The 15,148-nt window shown below is 39.0% G+C and overlaps 5 protein-coding genes across 5 annotated transcripts in view; all 5 read left to right on the forward strand.

Moving 5' to 3' along the window:
• LOC128617839 (protocadherin beta-3-like) overlaps positions 1-15,148 on the forward strand; it is a 77,915-nt gene that overhangs the window by 3,334 nt on the left and 59,433 nt on the right. The window lies entirely within an intron of this gene.
• Positions 185-4,338, forward strand: LOC128617847 (protocadherin alpha-8-like). The gene has a single exon (XM_053641026.1). The coding sequence runs from the start codon at positions 423-425 to the stop codon at positions 2,805-2,807; it is 2,385 nt and encodes a 794-aa protein (XP_053497001.1). The 5' UTR covers positions 185-422; the 3' UTR covers positions 2,808-4,338.
• Positions 5,049-8,373, forward strand: LOC128617913 (protocadherin alpha-8-like). The gene is made up of 2 exons (XM_053641152.1): positions 5,049-7,887; positions 8,341-8,373. Exons 1-2 carry the CDS (start codon positions 5,425-5,427, stop codon positions 8,371-8,373), a joined length of 2,496 nt encoding a protein of 831 aa, XP_053497127.1. The 5' UTR covers positions 5,049-5,424.
• Positions 8,340-11,026, forward strand: LOC128618355 (protocadherin alpha-2-like). Its single transcript, XM_053641917.1, has one exon. The coding sequence runs from the start codon at positions 8,603-8,605 to the stop codon at positions 11,024-11,026; it is 2,424 nt and encodes an 807-aa protein (XP_053497892.1). The 5' UTR covers positions 8,340-8,602.
• On the forward strand, positions 11,087-14,369 carry LOC128617843 (protocadherin alpha-3-like). The gene has a single exon (XM_053641021.1). It carries the CDS (start codon positions 11,821-11,823, stop codon positions 14,230-14,232), a length of 2,412 nt encoding a protein of 803 aa, XP_053496996.1. The 5' UTR covers positions 11,087-11,820; the 3' UTR covers positions 14,233-14,369.

Raw genomic sequence — 15,148 nt, forward strand, 5'->3', positions numbered from 1 at the left:
CAGCTTGTTGTTGTTTTTGTTGTAGTAATTGTTGTTTATATCATGGATTATAAAGTTTTTGTGTAACTTGTTAAGGCGTGTTAAAGCGTAGCAAGCTGTAGTCGGGTTTTTGTTTTGCATTCACATTCTAGATCATATGTACTGTATGAGCAGACAATGAAAATTGTCCTCATAGAATAGGCCTCAAGATGTCAGTAATACACCACGATCCTTTCCTAATGTCAGACCCTGCCCATCCACTGTTTTTTCATGCAATCCGTTTGGAACACTGCCGTGAACACGACGCTAAACTGACTTAAATAACAAAAACACCTTAATGGGATGTGAAAAAGAAATTCTTTCTTATTCCAGTTTGAAGAATATGCTCATGACGTGATTGTATCCTCGGTGATTTGCTTGGTCTTTAAAGAAGATTGTTCGTGATGGATAACAACAGACAAAGGCACAGATGGGATTGCTCGTGGATTGTTCTCCGAATTTCTTTGCTAATGTGTCTTGGGAACAAGATTACGGCTCAGATAAGGTACTCTATTCCGGAAGAATTGAAAGAAGGATATATTGTGGGCAATATCGCTAAGGATTTAGGGCTTGATATTAGTATGTTGGTGGACAGACGGTTTCGTATTGTGTCCGGTTCTGATAGTACTCTTTTCCACTTAAACCAGGACAATGGCGTTTTGTACACCCATAAGAAAATCGACAGAGAGGAAATATGTTCTGCAATTAACCCTTGCGTAATAAATTTGAAAATAGTCGTTGAAGACCCTCTTGAGATTCATTACATAGCGGTGGAAATTACAGATGTAAATGACCATTCTCCAATGTTTACGGAAAAAGAGAAACGTCTTGAAATAGCAGAATCAACTGTTCAAAATACCCGTTTTCAGCTGCAAGCCGCTCGTGACCCTGACAATGGAGAGAACTCTGTTCGGTTATACAAATTAAGCCAAAACGAACATTTTGATGTGGAAATAAGGAACAGGGGAGAAGATAAGCTTCCGTTTTTGGTTTTACAGAAGCCACTCGATCGTGAGCACAGAGCTGAGCATATTTTAATCTTAACTGCATTCGATGGAGGAAGCCCACATAGGTCAGGTACACTCAACATAACAGTTATTGTTCTTGACGTTAATGACAATCGTCCTATATTTAGTCAAGACGTATATACGACAACACTGAAAGAAAACACACCCATTGGAACATTGGTGTTGAAATTACAGGCAAATGATAATGATGACGGTGTAAATGGGGAAGTGTCTTTTGTTTTCGGGGGTGACAAAAACCAAAACGCCTTCGATATTTTTGTTTTAGATAACATAACGGGTGAAATTCGAGTAAAGGGCGAAGTAGATTTTGAACAGACTAACATTTACAAACTAGATATTCAAGCCTCAGACGGTGGTCAGCCTCCTTTGACCACTGATTGCAGAGTTATCATAAAGATACTAGATGTAAATGACAATCAACCGTGCATAGAGGTTACTTCATTGTCCAACATAGTTCCTGAGGATACCAGACCTGGAACTGTAATATCGCTAATTAGTTTTAGTGACAGAGACACTGGTGCAAATGGGAAGGTCAAGAGCGCTATATCTGAAATCGTACCATTTGAATTAAAACCATCAATTCAGGAGAACATATACTCATTAGTGATTAAAGAACAACTGGACCGAGAGCTAGTTTCATATTATGACATAACGATTACAGCCACAGACCTAGGGCAGCCTCCTTTATTCACCACTAAAACATTGAGCGTGCAAATTTCAGATGTGAATGATAATAAGCCAGTATTTACCCAAAACCCTGTTGAACTGTATGTATTTGAAAATAATTTTCCAGGTGCTTCTATATTTTGTATCAGCGCATCTGATAGTGATGTAAATGAAAACGCTTTAATATCTTATAATATTCTCAGAGGGGGGAATAAACCCAATCACATAGCATCATTCCTTAACATTCATTCTGAAACAGGTGTTATACAAGCACTAAAACCCTTTGACTTCGAAACTACAAAAACGTTCCAGTTCCACGTGCTCGCTACAGATTCTGGAACTCCGTCACTAAGCAGCAACGTCACAGTGAACGTGTTCATTCTGGATCAGAACGACAACGCTCCAGTGATCTTATATCCAGTCAGTGCTAACGGTTCTGCTGAAGGTGTGGAGGAGATTCCCCGCAATGTCAACGCAGGACATTTAGTGACTAAAGTGAGAGCCTATGACGCGGATATAGGATACAACGGCTGGTTATTATTTTCACTGCAGGAAGTGAGTGACCACAGTCTCTTTGCTTTGGACCGTTATACAGGACAGATAAGGACCCTTCGCTCATTCACAGAAACAGATGATGCTGAACATAAACTGGTCATACTGGTCAAAGACAATGGAAATGTTTCGTTTTCAGCAACAGCCACTGTGATTATCAAACTTGTTGAGCCAAAAGAGGCTTTTGCAGCTTCTGATGTTAACAACGCAGTAAATGAAGAGAAAGAAAACAGCGTTACATTTTATTTGATCATTACATTGGGATCGGTTTCATTTCTTTTCATCATCAGTATCATCGTGCTGATTGTAATGCAGTGCTCCAAATCTACAGACTATTCCTCCAAGTATTTGCAAGATACAAATTATGACGGGACACTGTGTCACAGCATCCAGTACAGATCCGGAGATAAACGCTACATGTTAGTTGGACCAAGAACGAGTATCGGATCTACTCTAGTTCCAGGAAGTAATGGAAATACTCTAGTGATACCAGATCGCAGGAGGAGAACGTCTGGTGAGGTAAGAAAGAAATGTTATATATAATATATTTGTTGTCGAATTTTATGGGGATTCCTGTACAGCCGTTTTTTGCATATACATACTTTACCAATGTACAGGGTGTCCCAAAAGTCGTCATACATATGGGAAATTAACACTTTTCAGCAAAATGTCTTCCAAATTTTTTCATACATTGTGAGATCCACAAATATATGCTAGAAGTCACAAAAATTAATTAAATTAACAAATAAATATCTGCACGCACTTGTGGATTATGAAACATTTCTAGCATCAAGAGTGGTGCACACAAATCAACAAATAGTTGGACTCCACCCACCGTCTACTCAAGCCAATCGAATAACTGCCACATTGCACTGACCAATCGTAGCACGGTCTCGCTCCAACCAATCACGTTTTGTTTTACAATCAGTGCTGGAACTGAGTCATACTGCACCGAACTCGCTTACTATGAAGGCTATGATCAGGAGGATTGACGACAGGAGAGTGGTTTTAACCATCTGACAGCATCACTGTGACAACATCTAAAAGAAAACAAGCAACGTTATGGGTCATACATTCTTTATTATAAGGGGATATTTGTGTTTTCACCAGTGTTTCCTGCATCGCTACCGAATCCACGGCAAAACCCGAGTTGTGATTTTACAGTAAATTGAGTGTGGTGAGATTAAAAAACTGTTTCGGGAAAAGATGGCATTGGCAAGAATGTGTTGTCCTCGCAGACTCCATCTCAAAACACAGCGCGACCAGCGTCGTCCAATTTTCTGGTTAAAGACACTTATCTTTACATTCTCTAAACAAATCGTTCTAAAAGATTCACAGACCGTAGGCGTTACCGATATGAATCAGTCTAACAAATTCTTACTGAATCAGTGACTCAATCAGTTACTAATCCATCAGACCACTTATCTATATTAACAGTGCATTTATGACCCATAACACTGCCTTGTTTTTTTTTTTCTTTTTTTTTTTTAGATGTTGTTAGAATGATGCTGTTAGATTATGTACGCGAGTTTGGTACAGCGTTCCTGTAAAACAAAACCTGATTGATTGGAGCACGAACATGCTACTATCGGTCAGTGCAATGTGGCCGTTATCCGATTGGCTTGAGAAAACGGTCGAGTCCAACTATTTGTTGATTTGTGTTCACTCGACGCTTGAAATGTTTCAAAACTCACAAATGCGTGCAGCAATCCACAAATCCATATTACGCGATTCACAAATGAATGCCAGGCAGAGTTGTGTTTGTGACACACACACACACACATGTGTGTGTGTGTGTGTGTGCGTGTATAATTTACAAATCTCATTTGATTTATTTGGGAATTTAATTAATTTTTGTGATACTCCTAAAATAATTTTGTGAATCTCGCTACATTTATTTGTGGGTAATCTATTTATTTGGAATTATGAAACAATTCTTACCTCATAGAGAGACGACTCTGTGTGTTTACAAAGAAATAACAGCCATTTAAATGACAATCATGTTTACAAAGAAATGACACCCATTTATATGGATGTATTGTAAATAAAGTTACATTTAGCTAAAAAAAATAATTTCCCCTATGTTTGGAGACTGTTTGAACACCTGCTGTTGGTAGAGAGCTCTCCATGGTACTGAAATAACACTGCTTATGTAGCGGTTTATTGGTCACATACACATTGCAGAGAAATTCTTTTTCTTCGCATACCACAACATGCCAGTAAGTTGGGGTCAGAGCGCATGACAGCGTCCCTGGAGCAGAGATGGTTAAGGACCTCGCTCAAGGGCCCAACAGTGACAGCTTGGCAGCGTCGGGGCTTGAACCCCCGACCTTCCGTTCAGTAACCCAGAGTTAACTCACCTAAGCTAAGCCACCACTGCCAAATTATAAAATTCGTCTATGCATATTCTTCCAGAAGAACAGAAAATACCATGTAGTTAATTAAATATTTCTTTTGGGCAAGTAAGATTTCTTTAAATTTCATAGATTCAGCTTTGTGAATTATTATCCTGAACGTACCTATTTAATGCGCTTGGGGAAAAAATCACAGTCTTATACTTACTATAGCAGGGCCTGTAGTAATACTCCCAGCTAATATATTATACAACAACAACAACAATAACAATCGATTTGGTTCTTTGATTGTGTTACTAACAAAAACTTTTCAGTTTACTATATACAAATCTTGGGTCTATTTATTAAACAGCTTTGCCAGGTTCTGATTTAAATAGCGTATCATTACTCTGAAACTATATTATTTTCAATGGTTTTATTTTTTTGCTGGTGAACCTGCTTACATGATTCCTAAAAGGCACTAGTGCTGTATCTTTTGGGATTTATATTTTCATTATAGTTTATTAGTGAGAAATTTTCAATGAAGGGTAAAAAAGAGCATTGTGCTTTTGCCTTAAGTAGACCTCAAGGTGTCACTAATGCATAAGGAAAGTTAATGGAGTACAGGCCTTGCTGGATTGCTTTGCATGAGGCAGTAGCAGATGCACGTAAACGGGCTGACTGCTGTATGATTCGGAGGATGGCGATTATCACGGACGACGGCATTTTTATAAAATGAAGAAACAACATATTCTCAGATTCATTGTTTGAGACTAGACCATTTACTAAAAAAGGAAACTACAATCACTGGATTTGTTTGTCTTGAAATGTCATCTTTAGCGATGGAAGGTGGAAGACAAAGGCGCAAATGGCAGAGATACTGCATGTCGCTGTGCTTTTCTTTGCTGATTTGCTTCACAGAGCGAGTGTTTGCGCAGATACGGTACTCTACTCCAGAGGAGGTGAAATCAGGTTCGGTTGTGGGAAATATTGCTAAGGATTTGGGTTTTGATGTAAGTACTTTGTTAAACAGGCGACTCCGTTTTGTTTCTGGTTCTAATGACGCCCTTTTTGAGCTAAATCCAAACAGTGGCTTTTTATCCGTTCGTGAGAAAATAGACAGAGAAGAGATATGTGATGGCACCAGTGCGTGTTTGATTAATCTAAAACTCATTGTGGAGAAGCCCCTAGAAATCCATTATGTGGAAGTTGAAGTTACCGACGTAAACGATCATTCGCCGAGTTTTAATGATAACGAACAGCTTATTGAAATATCTGAATCCACTGTGCCTGGTGAGGAATTTCAGTTGCAGCCTGCAAGCGACCCCGATTCTGGTGTAAATACAATTCGCTTTTATAAATTAAGCCAAAGTGAACATTTCGAACTTGCGCTTCGAGAAAATGGAGGAGAAGGACAAATACCCATTTTAAAATTACGCAAGTCATTAGACAGGGAGCAACAAAAAATACATAATTTGATGTTGACTGCCATGGACGGCGGAACCCCAACACGATCGGGGAGTATAAATATTTCAGTGATAGTTCTAGATGAAAATGATAATAGACCAAAATTCAGCCAGGAACATTATTCTGTTACAATAGAAGAAAATGCTCAAGTTGGAGCTCTTGTTTTCAGAGTCATTGCCACTGATTTAGACGAAGGGTCAAATGGAAACATAACATTTTCTTTTGTGAAAAACCTTGAGAAAAAGGTGTACAATACTTTTGAGTTAGACAAAAATACAGGCGACGTTACCGTAAAAGGCGACATAGACTTCGAGACTACTGATACCTTTAGGGCTATTATAACGGCGTCAGATAAAGGACAACCACCTAAGACAAGTAACTGTAGAGTTGTGATAAAAGTAGCTGATACAAATGACAACAAACCCGAGATAGATATTACGTCTCTGTCTGACGTGGTCCCCGAAAACTCAAAAATAGGAACTGTAATTTCTATTATCAGTGTCGCTGACAAAGACTCCGGGGTCAACGGAAAGGTCGTTTGTAGCACATTAGACAACGTACCTTTTGAACTGAAGCCTTCATTTAAAGAAAATATGTATTCCTTAGTGACCAGTGCACAATTAGATCGCGAGCGGATATCACATTACGAAATAACAATAAGAGCTGCAGATTTGGGACAGCCGCCACTATCTTCAGTTAAAACATTAAGCGTCCAAATATCAGATGTAAACGACAACAGCCCAGAATTTCCCCAGAGCCCTCTTGAGTTGTACCTACTTGAGAACAACTCACCTGGTGCATCTATATATTCTGTTAGCGCTTCGGACACAGACATGAACGAAAATGCTGCGATCACTTACCAAATCATTAAAGGAGGAGAACAAAATATTGCATCTTTCCTCAATATCAATTCTGAAACAGGAGTTATTCACGCGCTAATGAGCTTTGATTATGAAGCAGCTAAGACGTTCCAGTTTCACGTGCTCGCTACAGATTCTGGAACTCCGTCACTAAGCAGCAACGTCACAGTGAACGTGTTCATTCTGGATCAGAACGACAACGTTCCAGTGATCTTATATCCAGTCAGCGCTAACGGTTCTGCTGAAGGTGTGGAGGAGATTCCCCGCAATGCCAACGCAGGACATTTAGTGACTAAAGTGAGAGCCTATGACGCGGATATAGGATACAACGGCTGGTTATTATTTTCCCTGCAGGAAGTGAGTGACCACAGTCTCTTTGCTTTGGACCGCTATACAGGACAGATAAGGACCCTTCGCTCATTCACAGAAACAGATGAGGCTGAACATAAACTGGTCATACTGGTCAAAGACAATGGAAACGTTTCACTTTCAGCAACAGCGACTGTGATCATTAAACTTGTGGAGCCCAAAGAGGCATTTGCAGCATCCGATGTTAAAAACGCAGTAAAAGAAGAGGAAGAAAATAATGTTACATTTTATTTGATCATTACCTTGGTCTCAGTTTCGTTTCTTTTTATTGTCAGTATTATTATGCTGATTGTAATGCAGTGCTCCAAATCTACAGACTATTCCTCCAAGTATTTACAAGATACAAATTACGATGGGACACTGTGTCACAGCATCCAGTACAGATCCGGAGATAAACGCTACATGTTAGTTGGACCCAGAATGAGTATCGGTTCTACTATAGTTCCGGGCAGCAATGGGAATACTCTAGTGATACAAGATCGCAGGAAGAGAGCTTCTATGGAGGTAAGAGTTAATAAGATTTTTTTTTTCTTCAATCCCTTTTGTTCGGGCCTTACACTAATTATATCATCTTCTAGCAATGCAGATATCGAGGTATCCCTAAAATTAATTGAATCATTACAACTTCTACTAGGCCTAATGCCATCACCACCACCACTACCAACATTAATAATAATAATAATAATAATAATAATAATAATAATAATAATAATAACAGCAACAACAACAATAATAATAATAATTAAAAAATATACAATTATACGCCACTGATTTTGCAAAGCAAAATTCTATTAGTTTATACACACAAAAGTGGTGAACAGCACTTTCTAGATGTCCTAGAATGTTGCTCATTTGAAATATCGACCCATACGTATGGATTACACTACTTTAGAGTTTTGATAGCTTTAGGATGTCAAGTATTTGTCAAACTCAATATCTAAAAGTAGTGCGTATCCTTTGCCCGCTAATTATCCGGTTTATTATTGTGAAAAACTTTTTTAAAAAAATTTTTTTACAGCTTATTAAAAAAATTGCTCCTGTCACCAGATGAGGTCAGTGTTACATAGGGACAGAGAATAGCAATCACCGCCCACTGCTGTATATACATGCTTTTTTTTCTAGATCCACGGAGACGCGGGGTTGACTGGCACGAGAGCTGCATTATTTTATTTATTTTTTAATAACAAAAGAAAAAGGCAATTGTGTTAATATCACGAACAATGGATTAGAAAGGATTGAGGTTTATCTTTTATAACCTAGTATAGAAAGGATATTTTACAACCAAAACTGTTGTAAGGAAACATCTAGGATGGATAAAGGCACACAATGGCGTATATGGGAGTCCTGCTGGATTGCGCTACGTATTTCGTTGCTGCTGTGCATCGGGAAGCAGGCTTGTGCTCAGATAAGATATTCTGTTCAAGAGGAGGTAAAAGAGGAGACAGTTGTGGGAAATATTGCGAAGGATTTGGATCTGGATTTAAGTACATTGGTGGACAGACGGTTCCGTATCGTTTCTGGACCTAAGGACGGTCTTTTCCAAGTAAACCAGAACAATGGCGTCTTGCATGTTCATAAAAAAATCGACAGAGAGGAGGCATGTGACAGCAGCAATCCCTGTGTATTTAACCTCAAAATCGCAGTTGACAGCCCACTGGAGATTCATTATGTGGTAGTAGACATTACGGATATAAATGACAACGCACCTAGATTTCCAGATAAGCAACAAAGAGTAGAGATCGCCGAGAGCACACTACCGGGTGCACGTTTTCAACTACAAAGTGCGCGCGATCCAGACATCGGCGTACATTCCGTGCGCTCTTACAAATTAAGCAAAAACGAACATTTCGATTTGGAAATAAAAGATAGAGACGACGAAAAGGTACCCTTCCTGGTTTTACAGAAAGCATTAGATAGGGAGCGTAAAGCTGAACATAAACTGACATTGACAGCGGTGGATGGTGGAAATCCATCAAGGTCTGGAACATTAAATGTCACTGTCACTGTTCTCGATAACAACGACAATCGTCCAGTCTTCAGTCAAGAGGTTTACACGGTACATTTACAGGAGAACGTTCCGATAGGTACTATTGTGTTGAAGGTGAACGCAACAGATCTAGACGAGGGTTCAAATGGGCAGATCATATACTCTCTTGGTAGCAACTTAAACCGTAAATTTGATGAAGTATTTGATTTGGATACAGTTTCGGGTGAAATACGAGTAAAAAGTGAAATAGATTTTGAAAATACTGATGTCCACAGATTAGATGTTTTGGCTTCGGATAAAGGCACACCTCCAATGACTGTCAATTGCAGGGTCACTGTGAAAATTTTAGATGTAAATGATAACGATCCTGAAATAGAAATTACATCACTCTCTAATGTGGTGCCTGAAGATTCCAAACCGGGAACAGTTATTTCGTTAATCAGTGTTTCAGACAAAGACTCTGGTGTGAACGGGAAGGTTATATGTTCTTTGTCAACAAACATACCTTTTGAACTAAAACCGTCTGGACAGGAAAATATGTACTCTTTAATTACAAACTCATATTTGGACAGAGAGACGATTTCCTATTACGACATTACTGTAACAGCCACAGACCTGGGCCAACCTTCTCTAACTGCACAAAAGAGTTTGCATGTGCAAATATCAGATGTGAATGATAATAGTCCAGAGTTTTCTCGAAATCCCATAGAATTATATCTAATGGAAAATAACACTCCCGGTGCTTCTATATTTTCTGTAACTGCATCAGACAAAGACATGAATGAAAATGCAGTAATCTCATATAGCATTCTTAGAGGTGATGGTGCAAAGAACAACATGCCTACATTTCTAAGTATCAATTCTGAAACAGGAGTTATTCACGCGTTAAAGAGTTTTGATTATGAAGTAACCAAAACGCTCCAGTTCCACGTGCTCGCTACAGATTCTGGAACTCCGTCACTAAGCAGCAACGTCACAGTGAACGTGTTCATTCTGGATCAGAACGACAAAGTTCCAGTGATCTTATATCCAGTCAGCGCTAACGGTTCTGCTGAAGGTGTGGAGGAGATTCCCCACAATGTCAACGCAGGACATTTAGTGACTAAAGTGAGAGCCTATGACGCAGATATAGGATACAACGGCTGGTTATTATTTTCACTGCAGGAAGTGAGTGACCACAGTCTCTTTGCTTTGGACCGCTATACAGGACAGATAAGGACCCTTCGCTCATTCACAGAAACAGATGAGGCTGAACATAAATTGGTCATACTGGTCAAAGACAATGGAAACGTTTCCCTTTCAGCAACAGCAACTGTGATTATCAAACTTGTGGAGCCCAAAGAGGCGTTTGCAACTTCTGATGTTAAAAACGCAGTGAACCATGACGAGTCGAATGACGTGACATTTTATTTGATCATTACCTTGGGCTCGGTTTCATTTCTTTTCATCATCAGTATCATCGTGCTGATTGTAATGCAGTGCTCCAAATCTGCAGACTATTCCTCCAAATATTTACAAGATACGAATTACGACGGGACACTGTGTCACAGCATCCAGTACAGATCCGGAGATAAACGCTACATGCTAGTTGGGCCCAGAATGAGTATCGGTTCGACTCTAGTTCCAGGAAGTAATGGGAATACGTTAGTTGTACCAGATCGCAGGAGGAGAACTTCTGGTGAGGTAAGAGGCGAGTCAGTCATCTTTATTGTTCAAAAAAGAGACTCCTCTTATATGTATATATAAAGAGAATCATATACGTAAATGTCGTCAAATGCCTCTAATATCACAATATTGAAAACCGTTTCTTTTCAAATGTTCGTCGAATTTTGTAGTTTTTGTAGTTTTCTATCTGTTTCTATCTGTCTCATCTCATAATGAAAACTGCAGCATCTGCCTTGGCCATCAGAGATATTAACCTTATTTGATCACGTTAATAAGTATGTAAAACCAGATCAGATTTTTCCTGAGTACTAAGCTTAAATAATATGATGTTTAAAATAGGGTTTCTTCAATAATTTATCATCGTTTTGCTCTTTACATTCATCAAAAACAAGTATAATAATGATAGTAATACAGAGATGTATAGAAATACTGGTATCATATTGAAATATAAATATAGAGTTGCACTTAAATTTTTTCCAGATGGTATGTCAAAAATTTAATGTATCTTATAACTGCTCTTGCACCAAGCTCACAATATAAAACTGTTGGTGTTGGTTTACCTGGTAGTCATTTAATTGTTTATGTTGGAAACATTAATTTTCATGTTTCTCACTGATAATGCCATAGGGGGTCAGTGTTACATAAGGACTGAGAGGAGATAGGAAGCCCTGCCCACTGCTGTGTTTTGTGCAAGTCCATTTTCTTCTTGTTTATCCGTGAAGACACCAGTTTGACTAACACGAGAGTTGCTTTTTATAGAAGAATATCACTCATCTTAATATCATTAATGTTGGATTATAAAGAATTCATGTGTAAGACTTGTAATTGAACAGAAACACTGCATCGTTGCGACCAAATACCGATTTAAATAGACAATGATGGATAACTGCGAACAAAGGCGGAGATGGGAGTACTGCTGGATTGCTATAGGTTTCATGGTGCTGAACTGTTTCGAGAGGCAGGTTTCTGCTCAGATAAAATACCTTATTCCAGAGGAAGTGAAAGAGGGCTCGGTTGTGGGAAATATTGCGAAGGATTTGAGTCTTGACCTCAGTACTTTAGTGGAAAGGCGGTTTCGTATCGTTTCTGGAGCAAACGGTGCTTTTTTCCAGGTAAATCAGAACAATGGTGTCCTGTCTGTTCTTAAGAAAATCGACAGAGAGGAGGTATGTGATGGCCTTGCTTCATGCATCCTAAATTTAAAAATCGCCGTCGACAATCCGCTAGAGATTCATTATATTGTTGTAGAAATCTCCGATGTTAATGATCATAGTCCTTGGTTTCCCGAGAAAGAACAGCATTTTGAAATTGCTGAAAACACTTTAACAGGGGCACGCTTCGAGCTCCAAAGCGCCCGTGATCCAGACATCGGCACTAATTCTATTTGCACATATGCGCTATCAAAAAATAACTACTTTGTCTTAGAAATGAGGGATAATATAGAGGAGGAGAAAACCCCCGTTTTAGTTTTACACAATGCTTTAGACAGAGAGCAAAACGGAAAACATAGTTTAGTTTTGACCGCAGCAGATGGAGGGACTCCTCCAAGATCAGGTACATTAAACATTACTGTTACTGTCCTTGATATCAATGACAATCGGCCAGTATGCAGTAAAGATGTTTATTATGTTACCCTAAGAGAAAATACACCTGTAGGCACATTAGTAGTACGTGTCAACGCGACAGATTTAGATGAGGGCTTAAATGGCGATATAATGTACAGTTTTGGTAGAACTATTCGACGAAAAGTGCATGACACATTTACCCTGGATGGTATCACCGGTGAAATACAAATTAAAGAGCCTATTGACTTTGAAGAAAATGAAGTATATAGACTAAACATACAGGCCTCGGATAAAGGGCAGCCGGCAATGACAACTGACTGTAGAGTGATTATAAAGATTACTGACGAAAATGACAATTATCCAGAGATAGATGTGACATCACTTTCTAACGTGGTGCCCGAAAATTCACAACCTGGCACGGTTGTTTCTTTAATTAGTGTCGCAGATAAAGACATTGGTGTTAATGGTAAAGTTATTTGTAGTATCTCCAATGATGTACCCTTTGAGCTAAAGTCATCCGTTCAGGAGAACATGTACTCATTAGCTACTAAACAACGGTTAGACCGAGAACTTGTTTCACAATATGACATCGTGATAAAAGCCATTGATTTAGGTCAGCCTCCGCTGTCCACATTCAAATCTTTGACTGTTCACGTTTCAGATGTTAATGATAATGTTCCGGAATTTACCCCAAATCCTCTTGAACTGTACTTGATGGAAAATAACGTTCCCGGTGCTTTGATATTCTCTGTCAGCGCGTCTGACAAAGATCTGAATGAAAATGCTGCGATTTCTTACCAAATTATTAGAAACACAGACAAATTAGGATTGAGCATTTCACAGAGCCGTACGATGAAGAATGATATGGCAACATTCTTAAATGTCAATCCAGAAACAGGCATTATTAGTGCACTAAAAAGTTTTGATTTTGAGACTACTAAAACGTTCCAGTTTCACGTGCTCGCTACAGATTCTGGAACTCCGGCACTGAGCAGCAACGTCACAGTGAACGTGTTCATTCTGGATCAGAACGACAACGTTCCAGTGATCTTATATCCAGTCAGCGCTAACGGTTCTGCTGAAGGTGTGGAGGAGATTCCCCGCAATGTCAACGCAGGACATTTAGTGACTAAAGTGAGAGCCTATGACGCGGATATAGGATACAACGGCTGGTTATTATTTTCCCTGCAGGAAGTGAGTGACCACAGTCTCTTTGCTTTGGACCGTTATACAGGACAGATAAGGACCCTTCGCTCATTCACAGAAACAGATGATGCTGAACATAAGCTGGTCATACTGGTCAAAGACAATGGAAACGTTTCACTTTCAGCAACAGCGACTGTGATTATCAAACTTGTTGAGCCCAAAGAGGCTTTTGCAGCTTCTGATGTTAAAAACGCAGTAAAAGAAGAGGAAGAAAATAATGTTACTATTTATTTGATCGTTACCTTGGGCTCGGTTTCGTTTCTGTTTATTATCAGTATCATTGTGCTGATTGTAATGCAGTGCTCCAAATCTACAGACTATTCCTCCAAGTATTTACAAGATACAAATTACGACGGGACGCTGTGTCACAGCATCCAATACAGATCCGGAGATAAACGCTACATGTTAGTTGGACCCAGAATGAGTATCGGTTCTGATATGCATCCAGCAAGTAATCGGAATACACTATTGGTACCAGATCGCAGGAGCAGGCCTTCTGATGCGGTAGGACTTTAAATCACATTTAACCTGCTGTATATTATATTTATTAATACCCAAAATGTATTCCCTGTGACTGTCCTATTTGTGGTTTTCTAATCAACTTAAAATTTCAGTATTGTCCGACAGTATTAACTAATACTAGCTTGATGGTATATGACATACTTCTAACATTTTTTGAGTTTTGGAAATATCTTATGGAAACAATGGCATAGAAGGCCAACAATCGACAAACAATCCACATACAGAAACAGGGCCGTAGCTAGGGAATTTTGGGCCCCTTCGAAAAATATTGATGTGGGCCCCCACCGTTCTCCACCCATATAATATACAGTATAAGATATGGACATTGAGACCCACATCTGCGGTGCCACATAACCTAATTGGGATTTCTTACAAAATAACAAAACAGACAACATACAGTATCTCACAAAAGTGAGTACACCCTTCACATTTTTGTAAATATTTGTTTAAATCTTTTGATGTGACAACACTGAAGAAATGACACTTTGCTACAATGTAAAGTAGTGAGTGTACAGCTTGTGTAATAGTGTAAATTTGCTGTTCCCTCAAAATAACTCAACACATAGTCATTAATGTCTAAACCGCTGGCAACAAAAGTGAGTACACCCCTAAGTGACGATGTCCAAATTGGGCCCAAAGTGTCAATATTTTGTGTGGCCACCATTATTTTCCAGCACTGCCTTAACCCTCTGGGCATGGAGTTCACCAAAGCTTCACAGGTCACGAAAATGCATTTTATAGTTTTCATTAAACTCTCAGGTATACAAGCTGAAGTTATATATATTTCAAATTGGTGCCCCCCTATTAATAAAACTGCGGCTGGAAATATACTTTAAACTTCAAGCTTTTATGGAACCTCCACTATTTTCCTACACACGGAACAGAAGCATCCAATTATAATACGTTAGGA

The sequence above is a fragment of the Ictalurus furcatus genome, chromosome 14 (assembly GCF_023375685.1).
Source record: "Ictalurus furcatus strain D&B chromosome 14, Billie_1.0, whole genome shotgun sequence".
Lineage (NCBI taxonomy): Eukaryota > Metazoa > Chordata > Actinopteri > Siluriformes > Ictaluridae > Ictalurus > Ictalurus furcatus.

Coding starts and splice junctions, on each gene's coding strand:
- LOC128617847 (XM_053641026.1), top strand. CDS start 423: ATGGATAACAACAGACAAAGGCACAGATGGGATTGCTCGTGGATTGTT.
- LOC128617913 (XM_053641152.1), top strand. CDS start 5,425: ATGTCATCTTTAGCGATGGAAGGTGGAAGACAAAGGCGCAAATGGCAG. Junction 7,888..8,340: donor CTAGCAATGCAGATATCGAG/GTATCCCTAAAA, acceptor TCCTGTCACCAG/ATGAGGTCAGTGTTACATAG.
- LOC128618355 (XM_053641917.1), top strand. CDS start 8,603: ATGGATAAAGGCACACAATGGCGTATATGGGAGTCCTGCTGGATTGCG.
- LOC128617843 (XM_053641021.1), top strand. CDS start 11,821: ATGATGGATAACTGCGAACAAAGGCGGAGATGGGAGTACTGCTGGATT.